At 43.9% G+C, this 25922-nt stretch overlaps 1 protein-coding gene across 1 annotated transcript; it reads right to left on the bottom strand.

Annotated features, from left to right (window-relative positions):
• Positions 1–1235: 1235 nt before the first annotated feature.
• Positions 1236–20742, bottom strand: LOC139755893 (uncharacterized). The gene is made up of 11 exons (XM_071674606.1): positions 20542–20742; positions 17182–17271; positions 15864–15997; positions 12646–12819; positions 11762–11884; positions 9223–9327; positions 7884–7970; positions 4901–4996; positions 4367–4541; positions 3815–3939; positions 1236–1621 (listed from the first exon to the last, which is right to left on the bottom strand). Exons 1-11 carry the CDS (start codon positions 20621–20623, stop codon positions 1490–1492), a joined length of 1323 nt encoding a protein of 440 aa, XP_071530707.1. The 5' UTR covers positions 20624–20742; the 3' UTR covers positions 1236–1489.
• Positions 20743–25922: the final 5180 nt, after the last annotated feature.

A 25922-nucleotide genomic window follows, 5' to 3' on the forward strand; every position in this document is an offset into this window, starting at 1 on the left:
TTTCCTTCGTTGTGAAGATTCTAGCCTTGACGTGGTGGCCCTAGCTAAGGTTACAATTGTAAGAGCGACTACTACCTTCTAATTCTGACGAGACTGGGTATCTAATACGTCTATACTTCAACTAAGTCCACATTCCTGACACGACTTCCTCTGGCAATGATTCTTATCATCTGAGATCAAATAAAATGATGTTAACATTATCGCGTTTTTTTTCATACTTATTGTGACTCTTTTTAGTTTCTCGTTGGTAAAGCTTGAGCTGGAGAAAGCTGGGTGTTAATTTCTCTCAAGTTCTCCTCTTGAAAAAACCAAAAAAGATCTTTCTCAAGAACAACACCACAGGTTGTTGAGTGGTTAGCCACACTCCTCAAGCCAATTGAAGACGCTGAATTTTTTCTTTTTTGCAAGTTGAGTCTCCATCAACCTTACGGTTAAATCTATCACCATCTATCAATACACTGACTGAATGACGCTCAGTTTCAACAAAATACTGTCTTTCGAGATGTATTTGATCGTGGCACGTTTAAAATCTGATTCTAGAGTTTCTAAAAAAGTTAAGGTTTTTGACTTATTATACTTTCTCTGGACTTTATACTTTACGTTTGCATTCAGGAAAAAATAGGTTGATTTAGTTATTAAAAGTCCCTGTATGTTCCTGTATTACGTAGCTAAACAGTAATTTGTCCTTCCTGCTATTCAAACTATCGTATACAGGCTTGTGATTGGCCCGTTGCTCCTTTGTTCTGTCCTCCATTCTTCGTGACTATCTCTCTGTCACTTTTCTGATCAAAACCGCAAAAATGGTTGTTGGGTGTATTCGGTTATACCAGATCTTCCCTTGGGATACTGATCATGACAGAGGACCAACAACTGCATCTGTCTCATCCTTTTACTTAAGACTTCTTGCAGACGCAAGGTGGCTTTAGGCTTTTAAAGTGTCTGTTGCTTCATCTGAACCTCTCATTCATCTCCATCTTCTTCTCCCCCATTCCCTTTCTCTCTCTCTCTCTCTTTCTTTCTCTCTTTCTATGGGATATTCGTAACGCTTAATCTCCTCGGCCGTATTATATGTAGAGCACCTCCCTCCCTTACACAAGACCACAATCCTCTTGAAAGAAACTACATAATACAGGGAATGCACTAATCCCAAAGAGACCATCAACATCTACAGAAAGTCTTGGGTCTGACTGCTAACCCATCCACCACTAACTCCGGAAGCAGGAAAAGGCGACAGAGTCTTTTATAAATTAGTCATTATTTAGAGAACAGATCAGAACCAATTCTACATGGAAAGAAATCGTATATAGAAAAACTTAAGAAGTAAAGTTATTACCTAACTAGACTTAAATCCTCAACACTATTATTACCAGTGTACATTCGAGCGTCCGTACGTGGTAATTTTTTTTTTTTGGACCCCCAATAGTCAAGAGTTCGTTAAGAACACCAATGACACTCGGGGAGTGAGGAGGCCTGCTTCACAGACACAGCGTTAGATGGTCGAGATGAACCCGGAGGATGTGGGTGTCTCTGCTCCTCCTCCGTGTTCCTGCAGTCGGGTCTTCGCCAGTTGGTCCATGACGATCCTGTAGAGGTCCAGGCCGTTCAGGCTATTCTGGATCACCTACGAGAGCAGAGGACAGCTGGTTACAGGCGGGTTGTGGTACAGAAATGAAGGTGGTGATAGGGTGATTACAGATGGTAATAGATGGTCACAGGAGCTTGTGATGATGACAGGTGAGTTGTGTTGGTGACAGACGGTCACAGGTGGTTTGTGTTGGTGACAGGCGGTCACAGGTGGTTTGTGTTGGTTACAGACGGTCATAGGTGATTACATGTGGTTGTGGTGCTATTATCGACATATGGGAATTGGGTTATATTGAATAGGTTTGCTTACTCTGACGTAAATGGATTTACTACGGATGGAACGTTTCTGGGGCATTAATATGCGATAGAGACAAGTAAGTGGTTTACAAGTTTACAACTGTTGATGATGTTACATATGCAATCAAGTAACTGGGTATATGCATGGTGTCATATTCTATGTGACTGAAAAGACGTTTTCCCTAACTCAATTCACCATACATCTCGTTGGATAGTCAGGGAAAAACCTGCAGTTAGGTTTTCCTTCCTTCTACCGGTGCTATGTACCTTTCACCTCCAAAACATCTGCCTCGTCTCATAACTTGCATCATCCACCTGGGTTTCACGAGCCTTATCCTCAGTCCACTCTGGGGTTCCACCTGAACATCACATTCCCAAGCCTCCACCTCCACCTGAACATCACATTCCCAAGCCTCCTCCTCCACCTGAACATCACATTCCCAAGCCTCCCCCTCCAAGTGAACATCACATTCCCAAGCCTCCCCCTCCACCTGAACATCACAATCCCAAGCCTCCTCCTCCACCTGAACATCACATTCCCAAGCCTCCCCCTCCACCTGAACATCACATTCCCAAGCCTCCCCCTCCACCTGAACATCACATTCCCAAGCCTCCTCCTCCACCTGAACATCACATTCCCAAGCCTCCCCCTCCAAGTGAACATCACATTCCCAAGCCTCCTCCTCCACCTGAACATCACATTCCCAAGCCTCCCCCTCCAAGTGAACATCACATTCCCAAGCCTCCCCCTCCACCTGAACATCACAATCCCAAGCCTCCCCCTCCAAGTGAACATCACATTCCCAAGCCTCCCCCTCCACCTGAACATCACAATCCCAAGCCTCCCCCTCCAAGTGAAGATCACATTCCCAAGCCTCCCCCTCCAAGTGAAGATCACATTCCCAAGCCTCCCCCTCCAAGTGAACATCACATTCCCAAGCCTCCCCCTCCACCTGAACATCACAATCCCAAGCCTCCCCCTCCAAGTGAACATCACATTCCCAAGCCTCCTCCTCCACCTGAACATCACAATCCCAAGCCTCCCCCTCCAAGTGAAGATCACATTCCCAAGCCTCCCCCTCCAAGTGAACATCACATTCCCAAGCCTCCTCCTCCACCTGAACATCACATTCCCAAGCCTCCCCCTCCAAGTGAAGATCACATTCCCAAGCCTCCCCCTCCAAGTGAAGATCACATTCCCAAGCCTCCCCCTCCAAGTGAAGATCACATTCCCGAGCCTCCCCCTCCAAGTGAAGATCACATTCCCAAGCCTCCCCCTCCAAGTGAAGATCACATTCCCAAGCCTCCCCCTCCAAGTGAAGATCACATTCCCGAGCCTCCCCCTCCACCTGAAATTCACATTCCCAAGCCTCCCCCTCCAAGTGAACATCACATTCCCAAGCCTCCCCCTCCACCTGAACATCACCTGCCCTGCCTTGCCTCTTCCTTGGGTCCACCAGTCTTGTCCTTAATCAGTGATAGCCTCCAGGGCTCACCCAGCTACTAAACTGGTTCCACGTAACTGTCCAAGAAACTGGGCTTTCACCAGTTCTCTCCTCACGTACCTGTGCTTCATACAGTCTCCTCTGCCGCATCTTCTTACATCCCCTGCTCCATCACTCCGTGTACCCTCCCATACCCCTGGCCTCCACTAACCCTCCCTTTGCCTTCTGTATTCTTCGCTGTAATATCCCTGAGACGTCCCCTACTCCAGTGCCTTCTGAGTTTCATCCTCCCTACCCTCACCTGCTGTATCCTGGCCTACAGCTGTCTTATCCAACCCCCATAGACTGTATTCTACGCTCTGTCTACCATGCTACCTACACCTTAATTGTTCCACCCCTCACCTACTGTATTCTGAGCTCCGGCTTTCCTACCTCACACCTTTCCACCTACTGTAATCTGGTCTCGAGCTCCCCGTCCGGTCTCTCACCTGCTGTATCTTCGGCTCCAGTCTGTCCATAATGGCGTTTCTAAGGGCGTTGGGAAGGACGTTGACAACCGCCTCTACCATGTAGTCCATCGTTCCTTCCCCCGGCGACGTGACTGCCACGTTACCTGAAGGGCGGAGCGGAAGGGAAAGGTATAACTCTTCGTCAGGTTGCTTTGACGGAGGTGGTACTGTGTTGTTGGTGACTTGGGAATGACTGGCTCAATTGCGACTGACCTACAAGAACGAGTTACTACGGACGGGTTATCGGATAGACGAATCACCTGACATACGTAAGGTAAAGGGAAGAAAAACATGGAACCAGAGAATGATTTTGAGTCCATTTGAGAGTGATAGATACACATGTCTGAGTGTTACAGCTGAACGCCTCAGTGATTTAAGGCAATTAGACCAATATGACCCCATAATTGTGCCATCTCTTCTATCTAATCATCAATCCTGTACTAACAATTATCTTTCCCAGTATAACAACCGTTTGACCTCCTTCCTCCCACCTCCCAGACGCTTACTCTTATCTTGCCCCGTCCGTCTTACCGAGCTGAACGTCGATCTTTCTTAAGGTCGGTGGGCTCCTGATGTTGGCCGGTTGCTTGACCTCTATGGTGACGGCCAGGCTCTCCACCTCCAGGTCCAGATGGCCTCCTACAGCTGGGAGCAGAGCGGCGGACATGGACCAGTCCGTCCCTCCCTTGACCTTCTGCGTCCCGATCTGTTGTGGGTGGGTGATGCAGCGAAGGGACATGTGAGAACCCTCACCCTGGTACGTTTTCTTTCTTTGAGTCAGGTCTACACACACACACACACACACACACACACACACACACACACACACACTCACACATCTGAGATAGTCTTGACTGAGGTGTATTATACATATATATATATATATATATATATATATATATATATATATATATATATATATATCCCCTTAGGGCTAAATTCTACAAGTAACAGATAGTCTTGCAGGTTTATTAACCTGGTGCCACAACCTCTCTCTCTCTCTCTCTCTCTCTCTCTCTCTCTCTGAAACTCCAACAGTGGCCTGTGTCTACCGTCACCACGTACCTGAATGGTGATGAATATAGCGTTGTCGATGAACTGGGCGGATACCTCGTGTGTGCGGTGGATGGTGGCCAAGCCAGACACCTGGAAGTTCTTCAGCTGAGGAGGAGAAATTTCGTATGGTAACTCACCCACAACTGAGGTTCAGTATTCTTGAGATATTCGATATTCGTGCATCTATTTGGTAACTCACCCACAACTGAGGTTCAGTATTCTTGAGATATTCGATATTCGTGCATCTATTTACGTAGATTAAGGGTTATAATTGCAAGGATGAGAGCAAATGCTGTTCGTCAATTGATATGAAATGAGAAATATGATTGCAAGAAGGACAAGTACTGACAATCAATCAATTCATGAAATGGGTTTTGAGAATTGTGATCATTGAAATCTGGTGAAGACTTTAATCCCTTGAGCACCAGTGCGTGACCCATCAAGTGTTACAAGGTCATGTCATCGTACCCAAGGGGCTAACAATGTGCTGGACTACGTGGTTGGTGGTCACACAGCCGAGGCGAGGTAATAACCTGTGAGGAGAACTTTTCCTTCTCATAATGTCTTCATTCCACGCCATTCTTCCTCTTCTTCCCTCTATCTACTTCCTCATAATTGCTCATTCTTCTCTCCTCTTCCAGCTACCTATTTTTTCATAATTGTTCATTCTTCCCTCTTCCATCTACCTACTTCCTCATAATTGTTCATTCTTCCCTCTTCCATCTATCTACTTCCTCATAATTGTTCATTCTTCCCTCTTCCATCCATCTCCTTCCTCATAATTGTTCATTCTTTCATCTTCCATCTATCCACTTCTTCATAACTGTTCATTCTTCCTTCTTCCATCTATCTCCTTCCTCATAATTGCTCGTATTCTACTTCATTTCGTTTCCCCTCACACTACTCATCATCTCCTTTACTTATCATTACCTCATTACTTCTTTCTCTTCCGGCTAGATCATTCATTTTACTCATCTTACTCCACCTTTCTTATTCATTTCCTTATCCACTATCTTCTCTTTCTTTCCCATCATATTCATCTTCTTTCTCCCTGTTGCATCCTATCATGATATTCTCCTTTCTACCTCTCTTCAAACTCCTATTGACATTATCTTTGCCCTTCCATTATCTGCTTTCTATTAACTCTTCCTTTTTTCCCTGAAATTCTCTGACTCACTAAATCATTTTCTTTCAATCCCTTCACCCTTCTTTCTCTTTTCTTTCGTCGTCTGCTTTCCCCTGCATCCTCGTGCCTTTGCATTCATCCTAATCAGCCACTTTTCCCCCTCATTTATTACTCCTTTCTTCTCACATAATTCCTCCTTACCTTCCAGTCAGTTCATTTCCTTCTTCATATCTGTTCTTGTTCATTATCTGGTACGTTCTTTAATGCTAAATCACTTTTCGTCTTCTTGTTCCGTACTCTCTCTCTCTCTCTCTCTCTTTACGGTGAGCACTACGCGCTAGCCCTGTCTCATAGCAAGACCTCCTAGGTACGCGTGGACAGGTAGACAGCATCTGTCTATCTGTCTGTCTGTCTGTCTCTCTGTCTGTCTGTCTGTCTCTCTGTCTGTCTGTCTGTCTCTCTGTCTGTCTCTCTGTCTCTCTCTCTCTCTCTCTCTCTCTCTCTCTATCTTTCTGTCTATCTAGCTGTCCGTCCTGTCCGTCTTTCTCTCTGTCTGTCTATATGTGTGTCTGCCTTTCTATCTGTCTATCTCTCTATCTATTTGCCCATCTGTCTGCGTGTGTATCTGTCTATCTTCCCATCCGCCCGCCTGTCTGTCTGTCTGTCCGTCCGTCCGTCCGTCTGTACAAGGGCTAGTCACTCCGCCAGTCAACGGCTTGATGACTAACTAATGCGTAACACCTGCAACTCATTGATCCCACTAAAAGTCCGATTAATTAGATTACTCCGATCGCCAGCATTTGTTTAGCCCAATTACAGATGAATAATTAAAAGCCCTAAAACTATGTTTACTTTTACAGGCCAGTTTCAGCTGCTCGAACTGACCTTGGGTAAATAATCTTTATCACTAAATGAAACGTATTTGTAGCTGGTATTAAGCACGGAGGAGGATACGATGAGGAATGATCCGTGGAGCAAACATGGTATGTAGAAAAGCGCTACAAAGACTCATAGACCAAATTTCCTCCAAACGTCCATGTATCTAACTCATCCTGAAAATCTCTCTCTCTCTCTCTCTCTCTCTCTCTCTCTCTCTCTCTCTCTCTCTCTCTCTCTCTGTACACACTTCTTTGTCTCTTCGTTTTCCATCTCCCTTTTCTTCTCTCGCCCTTTTCCTATTGCTGCGGTTACAGCCAATATACCCCCTCGACCTTTAACAACCCTCTAGTTCCACAATGTATCTCCACTTCTCAATCGACCTCTTTGGGCATTCTCGCTATCTCGTGTCTCACTCCCTTCCACCAGCTTCTTATCTTGCTTCATCTTCATCAATTCGTCTCAACATCTCTAAGATGCACCTCTCCTTCTTCCCCTTTTTATAGACTATATCTAAGTTTCCTCTACTGTAATCCTGTTTATTGAAGTTCTCTTTCCCCCCTCCCCCCCTCTCTCTCTCTTGAGCCTCCACTCGTCTGTTCCCTATTCCTGTCAATTCCGTCATGTCCCTTCCTGCGACCGTCTCCTTAAGTCTCCATCTGTTTTTTTTTTTTTAGAAGTCACCTCGTCTTTGTTCTTGTCGTTCGTAAATCCCCCATCTCGTCTTCCAAGGTCCCCACCAACGCTCTTCCGTCCTCATCTTCTCACTATTTATCTACGTTCTTCTAAAGCCTTTCCTCAGTTTTCAGTCTCTCTCAATCCATCCAAATTCCATTATTCCTTCATTCCTTCAGATCCCTTTTGCCTGACTCTCTCTCCTTCTCCCTCCCACCCCTTTAGTCTCCTTCTACGGCCCTGCCTCGGAACCCCACCACACCCCATAAGACCTGCTCCTCCTCAGGTCGTCCCTCCTACAAAGTGTATACTGACCTGAACAGAGACGCCCCAGGCCAGGGTCACGTCCTTCCCACCGAGCATTATGGGGTCCAGCTGCTTCTCCCTCAGCATACCACGGACCTGTAGAGTGCACACACTTTACTAACTCCTCAGGACTGGGAGGCAGGCTATGAAGACCTGCTCTCAGTTCTGCACAGTTCAACTCGTACAGACACACGTCGCTGAGAATACTACGTATGATTACTGCTATAAACTGAGAATACTGCATATAATAAGTGCTATAAACTGAGAATATTGCATATGATAACTGCTATAAACTGAGAGTACTACATAACTGCTAAAAACTGAGAATACTGCATATAATAAGTGCTATAAACTGAGAATATTGCATATGATAACTGCTATAAACTGAGAATACTACATAACTGCTATAAACTGAGAGTACTACATAACTGCTATAAACTGAGAATACTGCATATAATAAGTGCTATAAACTGAGAATATGACATATAATAAGTGCTGTAAACTGAGAATACTATATATAATAAGTGCTATAAACTGAGAATACTACTTATGATAACTGCTATAAACTGAGAATACTACATATGATAAGTGCTATAAACTCTGTTTCATTTATTAGAAAGGTACCTCATGTATACAAGAAGATATACATTAATTCTTAATCTAAATCATGCTATGGACATTAAGAAATGGCTTTAGCACTGGACGAAGGATGACTATATACACACACCTTACCAACACACATACACATCAGACTCAGGGGATCTCAAACACTCGTGCATTCTCAAATTGTAATCATAGACGAAGCGCTGCATCAACACGAGCCAAGTGGGTCGCGAAGGAAGGCATTCAGCGATGGAGGAAAGTGTCTCGGGAGATGTATTACAGGCAGGTATTGGCTGATGGTTTGAGGCGCCAAGAGAAGGTGAACCTAACCGAGGATTGTGATAATATATAAGTGGTCCTCCGCTTGCTATCTGGGTACAGTGGTCATAATGGAGGACGGGTGTCAGTGCATTCTAGATAAATTGGTAGGCTTAGCGTCAGGACTGTCAATGGCAAGATATGAATAAAAAAAAAGGCCACATTTTCCATTGGGGTAATGGCTTATTTCTGGCAGGAGAGAGTGATGAGAACAACTGTATGTGAAAAAATATATATAATCCTTCGTCAATATAAGTCTTTGCGTATAAGGGACGACTACTACTTCTTACGACGAACGTAACCCGAAACGTAAACCGGATCGTATGAGACCAGCAGCCCATAACTACCATACCACCTGATGACGTACCCAGCCAGGAGGGGTGAGGGTGGTGGTGGTGGAACAGGATGCGACCGAGTGTTTGTTTACCTTGGCAACGGCGAAGTCAACGGGGGAGATGGAGTCGGGAAAAGGTCTCTCTGCCAGCCTTGCCCTCAGTCGTTCGTTGAGCTTCTGCATCAGCTTGTGCTGGACCTGTGTGGGGGGACAGAGAGTTAACTGAAGATTCGTAATACCTCTGTGGGGGGGAAAACAGAATAAAGGATTCGCCATACCTCTGTGGGAGGACACATAATTAATTAAAGATTCGTCATACCTCTGTAAGAAGACACAGAATTAAGCAAAGATTCGTAATACCTCTGTGGGAGAACACAGAATTAAGCAAAGATTCGTCATACCTCTGTAAGAAGACACAGAATTAAGCAAAGATTCGTAATACCTCTGTGGGAGAACACAGAATTAAGCAAAGATTCGTCATACCTCTGTGTATTCGGAAACATAATAAGCTGAAGATTCATAGTGGATCTTACAGTCTCGACAGAGGCATTACAGGAGTATATGAAGCTGCTGTAATGTCGCTGCAGCTTCATGTACTCCTGTAATAATCACCTTCTGCCAGAGTGTGTCCTCACGACGCGGGAGGAAAAAAACCCAGGACGCTGATGCAAACACACAACATATTCAGAACTGCTTTTTTTTCTTTTCGGAGGGAGGGAAGGAAAGCAGGAGCAGCCCTCAGAATAGCGTGGCCTGGGAATAATACTGTTTCAAAATTCCGAAGACTCACGTCATCTATCATTTAGGGTAAACCTCGGTCCTGGGGGTGGGTGTGTGTGGGGTGCGTGCGTGCTGCTTGTTGTTGTGGTGTGCATTTGAGGTTGAATATACCACAAACAGTCCGGTCTTCGGGGTAGCCCATGAACTGTGGTGGGTTTGCATGGTGGAGGCGAGCGTACCCAACCCTCGCCTCGCTTAGGCCGATCTTCCACAACACACAAATCTCAGGTTTGTGTTGACAGAGAGGCTCTACATTCTCCAACCCTCTCCACCTGCGAATCCACAAAATATTTACCCTCGATGGGGGTTATGGCCATGTGTTATCCCATGCTTAAATATACCAGGCAATATACGTAGATGACCTGAGTATATATATATATATATATATATATATATATATATATATATATATATATATATATATATATATATATCCCTTACCCCTCGACTCTGTCTGTCTCTCGTGGGTAAGAATGGGGACCCGTTTTGCTCGCCTTGCTTCTCTCTCTCTCTCTCTCTCTCTCTCTCTCTCTCTCTCTCTCTCTCTCTCTCTCTCTCTCACACACACACACACACACAGACGCGCCTCCGGGAGGCAAATAATGACGGGCCAGTTCATCAGAAAGCATCCTGAAGTGGGCGCTGACGTGTGGTAAGGAGGGAAGGGGGAACAAAGGGCGCCACATATTTCTATGTAGAGGCTAATCACATTAACATTCCCCCTTGATGGCGTTGGAGAGGAATTCTAATGCACGCCGCTAAGTGGGGAGGAGAGTGTTACCTTATACTCTGGCCTTTCAGGGGGAAGCCCTAATAGCCGTCCTCCTGCGTCGTCCGCTCACAGTCCAAGGCTTGGGGGGAAAAAAAGTGGGACTATTGTATACACGAATGGAAAGCTCTGAATTCACAACAGAGCCAGAATCACACACCAGATTTAGGATAATCGTTATTGATTAAGTGGGCCTGTTAACGGTGTATATATTTGGCACACACCCACACACACACACACACACACACATAATATATATATTGATCGCCGTTTCCCACTTCTTTTTTTTAATGGTTATGGCCCCTGTGCAGATGAGAAGATTTCTGAGGGAAAAGCTATGTAATGATGTAAAAAAAAAAAAAAAGAGACAAAATTTATACATGAAATAAATCCGATGGCAGATAGATAGAGAATTCAGTTATGAAGACGAAAACGGGATTTAGTCGCATTTAGGGCTGAGAGAGAGAGAGAGAGAGAGAGAGAGAGAGAGAGAGAGAGAGAGAGAGAGAGAGAGAGAGAGAGAGAGAGAGAGAGAGAACAATAACGTTCGCAGCCCACACGACGCACGGCTGGAATCCACTGTGTACGACACCAACGATGGTAAACAGACTGAAACACTTACCCAGGAGAGAGAGAAAAAAAAAGAGAGACATTGAATTAAACACCTTGTTACTTTCAGAGTCAAAGGCGGGCGTTTGGCCAGGTGAGGATTCCTAGTCTCCAAACATCTTGAAACATTGGATTAAGGTTTGATGCTTCGAGAGCAGAGTGTGGGTACAGACGTCGAGAGGGCTGGAAGACGAGAGAGGGGGGTTGCTTCTTACGAGGGTAGACTAGGATATAAACTCGCCTTTCAGAAGAGGGGAATCTACAGGAGGAACTAACACACGTAAGAATCTGTTGGTCACAGACGAGAATCCTGGGACGTGGGAGTGGTGAGGGGGTGTTGGGGTAGGTACACTGTCTCACCACGACTAAAGAAGATTTGGGTTAGTGTCTCGCCACGAGATGGAGAGACAACTGGATGATGATGTCTCGTCCACTGGGAAAAAAAAGGAGACAATGAAGTGTGAGTTAACTCACGGTCCCGACGACAAGGGGCTGGATGAAGGTGCCGAAGAAGACGTCAGCAGCCCCAACCATGAAGGAGTGCTGAGTCGAGAGGTTTTCGAAGTTCAGGTCGAGGTCCTCGTAGTTCAGGACGATCTGCAGGAAGTAGACGGGGACGACCCCGTCCGAGATGTTAGTTCACACACTGCACCGACAGAGGGCTGATAAACAGACAGGCAAAATCAAGTGAACAAAAGAAGGTGAGCACGTGAAAACTAAACAGAGGTGGATAGTCATCCTTAAGCATGCTGCTATACAAGGGCTCAACGTATAGACTTCACTGATACCATGGTATGACCCTGTCGAATACTATGCGCCATACTCATGGCCGAGGGACCATAAGCACCATTTCTACTGCTTGGGGTTTCGCCACAGCTTCGTCAACACCACACTACTGCTCATTCTTCCACACGCCTCACACTGTAACCATAACACCATACCGTGAGTGCCCTACAACCACGACCCCCTACCACACCTCACCATCAGGCTGGTCAAAACGCCACCATACAATGGAAGGGCCTTTGCTGTTCTTCACCACAGACACCACAACACGATACACACCACACCGCCACGTCCCCCACCATATACCACCACCACGATGGTGCCGTCAACACCATGACTACCACAGTCTCCACCTCACCACACCACTATCACTATCACCACCACCACCACCACACCACATCCACGCCCCGTCGTCCACCTAGTATCAATACACACCCCGGCACCACGACAACTAACCACCACGTGTCCTCGACGACGACAACCACCAACCACCTCTAAATGACCATCGTCATAAGCCACTCTCTCTCTCTCTCTCTCTCTCTCTCTCTCTCTCTCTCTCTCTCTCTCTCTCTCACCTGGAGTTTCTGCACTGTGAGGATCCCAGCGACGTCCACGCCGAGGAAGATCTCCATGACGACCTCGATGCCCGCCATGGTGATGTTGGTCGCGCCCTGGCTGGTCGTCCACCAACCAGGCCAGCTGTACTCCCCGACCACGTTCACCCAGGGCACGCTGATCCTGGCGACGCCCTGCGGCGTTGGAGATACAACGGACGTGAGAGGGGGATGGGGTCCGACAGTCGAAGGACCGACCGTATGGAGGAAGATGGAAGATATGATGAAGATGGGTAGGAAGTGAAGAAGATGTACAATATATAACTACATGGGTTGAACGACCCTCAGACAGTGGGAATACAATATAGGATATGAAGTACATGGGTTTAACGACCCTAAGTCAGTGGGAATACAATAAAGGATATGAAGTACATGGGTTTAACGACCCTAGGTCAGTGGGAATACAATATAGGATATGAAGTACATGGGTTTAACGACCCTAAGTCAGTGGGAATACAATATAGGATATGAAGTACATGGGTTTAACGACCCTAAGTCACTGAGAATACAATATAGAATATGAAGTACATGGGTTTAACGACCCTAAGTCACTGAGAATACAATATAGGATATGAAGTACATGGGTTTAACGACCCTAAGTCAGTGTGAACACAAAATACATGTGTAGGATATGAAGTACATGGGTTTAACAACTGTAAGACATGAGGAATCTAACGTACAATACGATGGGTTTGATAACGGCAAAGGCTCGGGGAAGAGGTGGGTTATGAAGAAGGTGGATCTACAGATGATATGATACGTTTGAAAACACGAATTCAAACACTCGTTTAATAAGGTTCCTTCCACCACAAGAACATGATGGAAGGAACACTGAATATATTTTTTTTTTACTTTTTTTCATTTGCTAAAACGTAAAAATAAATGTGATTCAAATGTCCTCTGTGTTTTATTTTTCTATGGTTATCAGAGAGCCAAAAATCAAATACAGGTCGATAGATATCATAATTCTGATCGACTATAAAGTGAAATTTTTTTCTCTTTTTTTGAAAAAGTCTTTAGATTACGTATCAGATTTTATTTTTTTCATAATCACGAGATAAAAGTAGAAGTTCATAACGTAACAACGTTCGTAAAGAACTTGTTATCCGACCACCTCTAACAAACCGAGTGCTTCGGTTATCCGAATTTTCGCCTACCTGGCCTTTGTAGTTCACGCGCCCGTCACCAGGGGAGCGGGGCTAGCTAGCTGTCTGTAATTCGTAGAATTCGTTCTTGTGATTCTTTTTATCCGAATATTTCTTTTAATATTGCTTTTCCGGTCGTTCCTTGTAGATAGCTCTGAACGGAATTCTTTTTATCCGAATATTTCTTTTTAATATTGCTTTTCCGGTCGTTCCTTGTGAATAGCTCTGAACGGAATTCTTTTTATCCGAATATTTCTTTTTAATATTGCTTTTCCGGTCCTTCCTTGTAAATAGCTCTGAACGGAAGTAAACCAGACTCTCCCAGCTCAGGGGTCGTACCACCATCGTGCTACGGGGTCGTACCGCCGTGTTCTGAGGGTCGTACCATCATCGTGCTACGGGGTCGTATACTGCCGTGTTCTGAGGGGTCGTACCATCATCGTGCTACGGGGTCGTACCGCCGTGCTCTGAGGGTCGTACCATCATCGTGCTACGGGGTCGTACTGTCGTGTCCTGAGGGGTCGTACCCTCATCGTGCTATGGGATCGTACCGCCGTGTTCAGAGTCGTACCATCGTGCTACGGGGTCGTACCGCCGTGTTCAGGGAGTCGTGCCAACGCCTATGAACGTAAAAAGTGTTGCGTCGTCTCACATCGGGGGGGGAAGAGGAGGAAGAGGAGGAGGAGGAGGAGGAGGAGGAGGAGGAGGAGGAGGAGAACTTAAATTTGCGATCCTCCGCGCGTCATGCCGACCGCCCGAGCCTCTTCCTTCGTCGTCGTCCTTGATCGTCATCTCCCCCTCCCTCAGGCAGCTCCTGCCCTCCAGCGGGACTTATATACCCGACGAAGACGCATAATCCAAGCAGAATGATCTACACCATCAGGTAATCTCATCCATACCATAAAATTCAACGCCGATGAGCGGATGACAAGCAACGCCACTGACCACCACTGTCCAATTTAGCCATTCCTTATCCACAACATCAAAAAATAAAGATAAAAAAATAGGTGAATGACTAACCCTAAATCTGTTCGTCTCCTTAAGCCTTGTAAAAGTTACCCAAAGACGTTGAGAACCTCAGGTTTTTTTTGGCGCTGGCTGGGTGAAACACGTCGATGTAGAAGACCCGGCGTAGCGGCGAGCGAGTGTGGAGCATACATGTAGTAACTCCCTCGCTTCCTGGACCTATCTATCGTGCCCAAGTTTGGGGCAGATGTAGTACACATGGGACTAGCAGACCGCTCACGGCGAAGTAAACCCCAGAGAAGGGAGGTTTAAAGTAGCTAATCCCCCCCCCCCTCACCCCCAGTCAATTAACCCCAGATTGGTTTAACCTGGAATGATTTGGAATAGGCCAGTGAGCGAGATCCATAGAAGGATTAGCTAGTTCTAGATCTGTCTCGGTAGGACTTCTTACTACGGAAAAAAAATGTTACACGAGTTGATGAAAAACGATAAACTTTCTTATAAAAATAACTGGGGTAGGGGTTTGTTTTAGCTAGCATGGCACGGTGGCGAGAGGAGTAATGCTTGAGACTAGATCGGAAAAGGAGAAGACGCAATGGGTATTGGAAAGAGCAGGAAGCACAGAAGACCTGTGAGATTCACCACAAGATCCTTCGTGTTTCTATCATCTTTTTTTTTTCTATTTTCTAACCTTCTCCCATAAGATAGATCAATGTAATTCAACGTCCCATGCACAGAAAACCTCATTAATGTCATTTAAGGAACGGACCGTCGCTATGAAAAGTATAATCTAAACATTCACTTCTCCCACTAGAATTACTCTTGATAGCTAAGCACGGATTACATAATTACTTATCACAGGTGATCACTATTTAGGACACGTAACGTGTCACTGATATGCAATCGCAGACTTTATTGCTTATCTCTGAGTAAAGAACAAAGGTGAACGGGCCTAACTGGGTGGGTGAACACGAGTAACCAACCGATCACGGGGCAAGGTTGGTTAGGGAGAACGTTCTTCCCTGCGCAGGTGAACGTGAGGAACCTCGGTGAGGTTGGAGGACGTACCGAGAAGGTGGTGAGGTTGACGTTGATGTATTCGAGTCTGATGCCAGAGTGACCGGAGACCTTGATGTCCCACAGGGTGATCTGCGACGCCGTCAGCCGGTCTGGTAGTTCGATGATCTCTGGCACGTCCAGTACTGAGGAGAGAGAGGAGAATGAAGGAGGGGGTTGGAAGTTCTTCCTCCTACTGAAGGTGTACAGTGAGGAGAGAGAGAGAGGGAGAGAGAGGGGAATGAGGGAGGGGTTGGAAGTTCCTCCTACTGAAGGTGTACAGTGAGAGGAGAGAGGAATGAGAGAGGGGTTGAAAGTTCCTCCTCCTCTTGAAGGTGTACACTGGGGAGAGAGAGGAGTGAGGGAGGTGTTGGGTAGGAGTTCCTCCTCCTCTTGAAGGTGTACAGTGGGGGGAGAGAGGAATGAGGGAGGGTTTGGAGTTCCTCCTCCTCCTCCTGAAGGTGTATACTTGGGAGAGAGAGGATTGAGGGAGGGTTTGGAGTTCCGCTTCCTCCTGAAGGTGTACAGTGAGGGGAGAGAGAGGACTGAGGGAGGGAGTTGGAAGTTCCTCCCCCCTCCTCCTGAAGGTGCTGTGAGATGTGAAGGTGCTGTGAGATGTGAGGGTGCTTGTGGCTCTCTATAATGAAATCACATGATGGGGGAATAACTGTGTGGATTACTTTAATCACATACATCACAAGACAAATGTGATTTTCCATGATGGGGGGGGGGGAGATATGTGTGGATTACTTTAATTACATACACTATGAGACACATGTGACTTTCCATGATGAGGAAAAGCTGAGTAGATTACCTTAATCAGAAACATAATCAAGACACATACGTAAACAGCCATGCAATAATGGAATCATGGGTGAATTACATTGGCGCCTCACGTGACGTGTGAACACTTATTAAACTGTGATGCCACACAGAAAAGTCTTTCTACGGGTGAAAACACAGAAAACACAGAAAAGACTTGGCGTGAATATTTGCGTAAATGTTTGCGTAAACGTCATTTAACTGACCTTGATTTAGATAAGTTAGGACTTGCTTGGGATGAAAGCCACCTAGATTGATACTCCCCTGATGTAGGACTCACCTAATCCTAGGGTTCACCTAATATGTGACTCACCTAACCTGGGACTTACCTAATTTGGGACTCACCTAACTTGAGACTCACCTGATCTTGCCAGAAACTCACCTAATACGTAACTCACCTAACCTGGGACTCACCTTGCCATTGAGACTCCAATGAAATAAGATTCCCCCTATTACAGCACTCGCTCAGTATGGACCCCACCTTACCTGGGACTGATGCGGGACTCACCTGGGATGCCATGGGGGTCACGCTGGGAGAAGTAGTCAACCACCTCTTCCACAATCCTCTCCGGGGTCAGCGGTTCGTCCCCCTTCCACTCTGTGGGTAGGGGAAAGACAGGAACTTCAGGGTGTGTGTGTGTGTGTCTGTGTGTGTGGATGACGATGGGAAAGGTGTGTGTGTGTGTGTGTGTGTCTGTGTGTGTGTGTGTGTGTGTGTGTGTGTGTGTGTGTGTGTGGCGTCAGGCAGCTCCTCCGTCTCACCCAGATGCTCGGGTCGTGTGGACACCGCGTCTTGGGGTGATAAGAAACTGTTATGATTCGTATACGAGTCTGTGTGGATTGATTGTATCACACACACACACACACACACACATATATATATGTCGATGTCCACTCGCAGGAGTGGTGGTGTCATCCATTTTGAGATGTGGAGGTAGAGTAACTTCATCCACCTTGAGATGTGGAGGTGGGAGAACTTCCTCTACCTCGAGGTCTGGAGGTGGAGCAGCAACTCCATCCACCTTGAGGTGTGGTGTAGGTGGGATAACGACTCCACCGAGCAAGGAAGGAGAGTGTGGACATGCTCAAGCAAGAAACGAAACTCAGTCCCTCAAGAACATGACGAAATACCAGGAACTGACGAAGTGAAAAAAATAGAATATAATCCATAAGAACAAGTTATCAGAGACGAAGTTCTGAACTGTGGACCAGTCTAACTAAAGAACATGCCTGGCGGGATCCTTGAAGAACATTATGACAATCAGGAGGCAGATAGGAGAACCTTGCTGGCTGGCAGAGGCCACTGAAGTGGGTGATGATATGGGACTATGATGAAACCGCTCAATTTTTATGAGCTGACTACATATATTACTGGACTGTCACACTACCTTAAGTGCGAGTGAGGTTAGACGTTCAAGCTGGGGTAAGAGGAGAAGCCTGGTCACATGGAAGTGACTGCTACATGAGTGACAGGGGGTGTACCAGGGTACGCATGCACGAGAAGTGTTTTTGAGGCGAGAGAGAGAGACAGACAAGAGTCTCTGTTGGGGTTCCCTCATGGCTCAGTCCTGGGACCACTGCTGTTTCTGATATATGTAAATGACTTGATAAATGGGTCTGATTCGTATCTTGACGTGTTTGCTGATGATGCTCAAACAAATGCAAACAGGGAATACTATGCACTACCAACGGACAAGAGGCAAACAATGGTTGGAAAAAGAAAAGAGCAAATGAAATTTAACCCCAAGAAAATATAAAGCCATAATAGTGGGTTGGGGTGTAAACAAACCAGGCGAGGAGTACCAAATCCAAGTAAACCAATCAAATCTTCACTGTGAAACAAGCCCGTAGAGTTGACATCATGCCTGGACTTTGTCACCAGAACGACCTTACGAAAAGGATCGTGAGAGAGGCACGTTCATGCCTTCGTCAACGTCAACACTACCCTCACATACACGAAGACTGAGATGTTTACGGACGATCGACTTAAAAAAATATCTGACCTTGGCTGTGAAATGTCTCTGCAGTAGTCTGGTCTTCTCAGTAAATAAGCCATAGAGAATTGATGGAAAAGCCTCGAAAACAATGGAACCTGAGTGAAATAGGCTACGAGATGAGGGGGGAAGTCCATGATAAGGAATCATGATATCAAACCCATAATACAATCTTCTAAGGGTCAGTTAATTCCAATGTTCTTTTTGAAGTTAGAAGTGAGTGCAGAACTAGACGACACACCTGGAAGCCACACAAGAGAAAAGTGGACAGACGGACGCGATGACACACGCTGAGAGAACACCTCGACACTATCATTGTCAAGCAGGAGATAAACCTTGCATGAATCCGTGTGTGGAAGGGATTTGGGAGTCGACTCTGAACCTAACCTGTCGCTTATGAACTCTACCTCAGGAGGATCATAAAGGGGATCATAAAGGAGACACTCTCTCTCTCTCTCTCTCTCTCTCTCTCTCTCTCTCTCTCTCTCTCTCTCTCTCTCTGCTGGCAAGCTGCACTGTACGTGGATAAGGAAATGTCTAGCAAACGAATCAATATTTACATACAGGTTAGAACCAGAATATGCTTCTCAGGTTTGATTACCGTATTGACAGAAGGTTACAAAGATAACAGACAAGGTCCAGAAGTGGGCAACAAAGATGATATCGAAGAACTGAACTCAATTACCAAGAGAGGCAAGGGGCCATAAGAAATGCTCATCATGGATGAGAGAAGAGTAAGGGGTGATCATAATCTTCAAGTCTCTGTAATCAGTTCGACGATGTTGACAGTAAACATCTCTTTGAGGCATGTAAATAATGAGACACCATAACAAAAAATGAGATAAGAGACCTGTTAGAAAAAGATGGTTTTAAGAAGTATCTTTATAGTACCAGAGCAGAAGAAGAAGGGAATAGACTAAGTGATGTTACTGTAAGAGTGGACAGCACTATTTACACTTAGTAAGCTCTGATACCATCATACCAGAATACGATTGCGTAACACAAGGGACTGTTTTGAAGAGAAGGGGGTTGTACCACGAGTGTCGAAATTCCTCCCACGTACGGCACAAATAAGTTATGATGAATAGCTAAGTTAACATATTCATGGCACAAAAACTCCCACATATTCATACGCACATACATATTTATGTGTACATACAATCGCGCGCGCGGGCACACACACACACACACACACACACACACACACACACACACACACACACACACACACACATACACACACACATAGTGATGAAGCTGCTGGTGTACAGAAATGAAAAAGAAATGTGACAGTAAAGAGTGGTCAAGAGATGGGGGGTTCCACTAGTGTAAAACTGCCCTTCCTGTACTAAATGGGTAATCAGAGCCAGGCAATCATAAACACACACTTTTATACATACACGGTACACAAATAAGAGATCACAAACGCAAGAATTCCAATGACCCTCTCATGCATTCTACCCACGTGCACAAAGAAGGCTTTTTAACAGTTTAATAACACATCAAACATTCTATCCACAAGCTCAAATAAGGCATTTAACAGTTAGATAACACATCAAACATTCTGTCCACATACTCAAACAAGGCATTCAACAGTTAAATAACACATCACACATTCTACCGACATTCGCAGATATGGCATTTAACAGTTAAATAACACATGAAACATTCTACCCACATGCTCATATAAGGTATTAACAGTTAAATAACATATCAAACATCTTACCTACATGCGCAAATACGGCATTTAACAGTTAAATAACACATCAAACATTCTACCCACATGCTCATATAAGGCATTTAACAGTTAATTAATAACATAAGTGGAAAAAAGAAAGGGAAAAAGAAAGAGAGAACCATTGAATTAACCTCACCTTCAATATCCAGGGCTCCGTACACACACCACGCCACCCCTAACAGTACAACCAGTCTTAACACACACTTATTGCCCTGCATTTTCGGCCACGTCAGAGCACTGGACGAGACACGACCACGCACCAGCACTTAGCCGCTGCGAGAGAGACCACACTGGACTAGTGTGGTGTGGCCACGGCCCAGCGATTACTGACACTCGCTTCTCCTCCTCCGACGGAGAAAATCTTTTTTCTTCTTTCGTCCTCCCTCCCTCCTCCTCCCTCCCTCCCTCCACGTCTGGCTTGGAGGGCCTCGCTCCTCACGGAGTGGGGCCAGGGTGGAGAGGCGGAAGATTTTAAACTCCCTCCCCCTCTCTCTCTATATATATATATTTAGAGGTATAATAACACTGTCCATTGAGGAAAGCGTGGTGGTGGTGGTGGTGGGGAAAGTGTGTGTTGAGGGATATTCTTCTCTGGTTTGTAAGAATAAATGAAGGCGCGTCAACTCAGGCTTGGTTTAATCTATTGGTCGACTGATAAAGAGAGAGAGAGAGAGAGAGAGAGAGAGAGAGAGAGAGAGAGAGAGAGAGAGAGAGAGAGATAATACACAGGAGGGTATCGAGGTGACACTGTGAGATAAGACTGGCTCACTGTTTGTCCCAGAGCGCACCAACAACTTGGTCAACTACTCACACGACAACGAGGCCAACAACTTGAACAACAACTTGGTCAACTACTTGGACAACAATGAGGCCAACAACCTGGACAACAACGAAGCCAACAACTTAGACAACAACGAGGCCAACAACTTGAACAACAACTTGGTCAACAACTTGGACAACAATGAGGCCAACAACCTGGACAACAACGAAGCCAACAACTTAGACAACAACGAGGCCAACAACTTAGACAACAACGAGGCCAACAACTTGGACAACAACGAGGCCAATAACTTAGACAACAATGAGGCCAACAACTTGGACAACAACGAGGCCAACAACTTAGACAACAACGAGGCCAACAACTTGGACAACAACGAGGCCAACAACTTAGACAACAACGAGGCCAACAACTTGGACAACAACGAGGCCAATAACTTAGACAACAATGAGGCCAACAACTTGGTCAACAACCTGGACAACAACGCGGCCAACAACTTAGACAACAACGAGGCCAACAACTTGGACAACAACGAGGTCAACAACTTAGACAACAATGAGGCCAACAACTTGGACAACAACGAGGCCAACAATTTAGACAACAACGAGGCCAACAACTTGGTCAAAACTCGGACAACAACGAGGCCAACAACTTGGCCAACAACGAGGACATCAACTTGGTCAACAACTTGGACAACAATGTGGCCAACAGCTTAACCAACAACTTGGACAACCAAATGGCCAACAGCCTGGTCAACAGCTTCGCCAATAACTTGGCCAACAACCTGGGTAACATCTTGGCCTCACAAATTCGCCAAACAATTTGAAAATCTTGGACAAAAGACATGACCAACAACCCTAACAACAATTTGGACAATATAGTATGGCCAACAACCTGTTCATCAACTTGCCAAACAACTTGGCCAACAACATGGTCAACAAATCAACAAGACCATAAAGCAACAGATAAACCAACAATTTTAAGCCACAGTCAGGTAACAAAAGTTCCCATAAACTCGAAATTTTGCCAGATAAATTGATCAACAACTTGGCCCATGAATGGACGAAAAGCCCAACAAATAAATCCAGCAAAGGCTTGGCCAACAACTTGGCATGCTTAGCTAACAACTTGAACCTGCTGAAGTTAAACTTAACAACATAATATTGGATAAACAATTTAACATAACTGTTCTGAGCAATCACAAGACAATCATTATATCTTACCAATAACTTGAGTAAAAAAAAAAGAAATACAGATAAATAACTTCATATACAACTCAACCAACCATCTAACTCAAGACTGAAGTTCGGGACACGAACCAAATCAACAATTTCGAAATCATCAATAACTTGACCAACAACATAAACCAGTCATTCAACCAACAATTTACCCCCCACTTTCTCGTAAGGAATTTACCACTAACATCATTGGGTAGACTGGCCAGCTTTTATCTATTATTTTTTTAACAACAGTGGAAATGATAAGACAAGGAAGGTGCACTGCGTTAAGATGTGTTGAAGATATACAGTGTAAGGACACCGGGTCATCACGTATACACACCAACACAAACCTGTTGGTAAACATTAGGTTTTCTTGTCATCAATGTAATCGTAAAGGAAGAAGAACCACATTTCTGTAAGATTTCTTATATTCGTAAAGGAAGAACCAGATTTCTGTAAGATTTCTCTCAAAGTTATGATGATAGTGGCAATGGTAATGATAATGATAAATATAGTAATGATGATAATAGTAATAATGATAATAATAATAACAACAATAATAATAATAATAATAATAATAATAATAATAATAATAGTGATAATAATGATAATAATAATGATAACAATAATAATAATAATGTCAATGCTAATAATGATAATGATAGTAATAATAGTAACAATAGCAACAATAACAACAACAATAATGATAATTATAATAATAATAATAATAATAATAATGATAATAATGATAATAATAATAATAATAATAATAATAATCATCATCATCATCATAATAATAACAGTAATGATAATAGTGATCGAAATGATAATGATAATAATGATAATGATAATAATAATGATAATGATAGTAATGACAATAACGATGAAAATATTAATGATAGTAATAATGATGACAGTGATGATAATTACAATTATAATAACAATAATAATACCACAGACTGGCTAGTCCTTACCGCAAGCAGACATCCGGATGTGGGCCAGTGGCCGGTCCTCTGGTGGTGGCCGATTGAACCACCGGACGAACTGGACCAGACTCCTGACGCTTCGAAGCAAGGGTTCACCTCCATTTCATCACCTCGACGGTGATTCGAACTTCTTTCTTCTACCAAATGAATACTAGATTAGTGAAAAGGATAGACTATACGTCAGTCTGTGTAACAAGACATCTAGTTACTAAGTCTCCATAAAAACACACTCTCAGACATCTTTGAAGGCCAAAGACACTGAAGCTCACTCACACAGCTGCTGAGTGAAAAAAAAAACATCTCGTTCATAATGAATCACTATGAAGCATAAATTCCCTCGCTATCATCGGTCACACAACTGCGATCCACATGAGTTTCCAAAGCTACGTCGATCACACAACTCGCACAAACAAAAGATAACTATAGATGTTCGAACCTCCATAGATGAATGGGAAAAAAAAAAAAAGAGATTGAAAATAAGGTGTTATAGACGACAGAGACTCGTAGCATCAGAATGCACGATCTAGAACCATTGTAGACAAGCGTCACTTCTCTGTTGATTATCTGCTATCATCACATATATGTATAATCATCTGCCATCATCACATATATGTATAATTATCTGCCATCATCACATATATGTATAATTACCTGCCATCATCACAGATATGTAAAATCCAGACTTAGTGGCATTCCGGAGGGCCAACCTCCTCCTGTGTTTCCCGAAATGTGTGGAGGAGGAGGAGGAGGAGGCAAATGGATCCTGTAATAAGGCATGATTGCAGAGGTTGTGGAGGTAATTCACGGAAAGAGACATACAGACACACACACACACACACACACACACACACACACACACGTATACTGTAACCTTGTACACACATGCGTATAATCTCAAAACACACTTCAATTCCTACATACACTCAGTATCCACGATAGATTGCGAATACCCACTGGCTGCGGCCTGGATTATCACACATCGTAGAGGATTTGCGACAAGAGCATTACAGGCATTACCAACACATGCCTTATGCAACGTCTGAGATTGGGCTGTGATAACCTGGCACCCACTGTAAAAGCCACGGTGGTTTATGACACACTCCCAAGATTTTTACGTATATGTATGTATACACGTTTGAAGTAACTTGGAAAGTATTCTTCACAAGTCAATATATCTGGATGGTTTATAGATATAGTTCTGTGTGTAAGTTATGTATATATATATATATATATATATATATATATATATATATATATATATATATATATATATATATGATAACAGATCGGTGTTTGACGTACTTCTTTGAGCTGGCTTGCAGCTCATTTAACAGCAACATACCCACTGTTTCTAACAATCTAACAATAAGGTATGGACAGAGTTATTACTTTTTTTAGTTAAGTTATATTAAGTTATGAGCACAAGTGTTTAGTTGTTTTTAGATGTATATCTTCAACGTTAGGATATCTGGTTATGAACTTTTAGAATCATTATCTCGACGAGGATATATTCATATATTACCTGTGTTGAATTGATCATATGATTCACGTTTTAAATGCTATGTGATGAGGTAGCTTTGTTGATCATTTCAATTTTCTTTATTCTCTCTCGGTTACTCGTCTATCTCACGTTGGGCTTTGAATGGCACATATATATACTTCTCAAGAGATATTCTAGAAATGGTGCTTTTGAGCGAGACTCATCGTAATGTATATACATCACATGCATATATCATCCTATCTTTGTAGGTGCTTCGACTTCAGGTGTTGAGAGCGGATATGACAATCAGATCCTGTTGTCACACGAAGGCTAAAATGTTAACTGAGGTGTTTTTCTTCTTCTTTTGACTGGTTCTCAAATGGCTTATGTATAAGAGAATGAACCTTGAAATGTATAAGAGAAAGAACCTTGAAGTTTCTTTCTTAATGTTTTTATACCGTGACTAACGGCTCTAAAAAAGGATTTGAACACTTACAGTTGCTGAATCACCTTTTGGCTGAACATAGTGCTGTATCTGATACTCTTTTTTTTTTATTCACTCGGAACTAATCTATGTTGATGTTTTAATATTTTTCATTTTGCTTATAGTTTTTTTTTTCAAATGTTACATTAATAGATTTTTTTGATTCAGCGCGAAATGAATATCACCACGAACAAATTGTATATATATATATATATATATATATATATATATATATATATATATATATATATATAATATATATATATATATATATATATATATATATATATATATATATATATAATTTCATTGTAATGTTACGTTTTATCTATAAATCTGAATATCTATAAACACCATAACTTCCAAGATGATACATAAAGATGCAGAAAACAGGTAAGGGCTGATGAATCCTTGAGATAAGGATCAGACTCTAATGCTTCGAGCAGACGGTTCGGAACTGATCGATCACTGGAACACAGACTGAATCATCTGTAGTTTAAGCTCCTGCGATTCGCTCGCTCGCTCGTTCGTTCGTTCGTAATAAGCCCTTGTAACTGGCGAAACGTATT

Source organism: Panulirus ornatus, chromosome 20 (assembly GCF_036320965.1).
Source record: "Panulirus ornatus isolate Po-2019 chromosome 20, ASM3632096v1, whole genome shotgun sequence".
Classification (NCBI taxonomy): domain Eukaryota; kingdom Metazoa; phylum Arthropoda; class Malacostraca; order Decapoda; family Palinuridae; genus Panulirus; species Panulirus ornatus.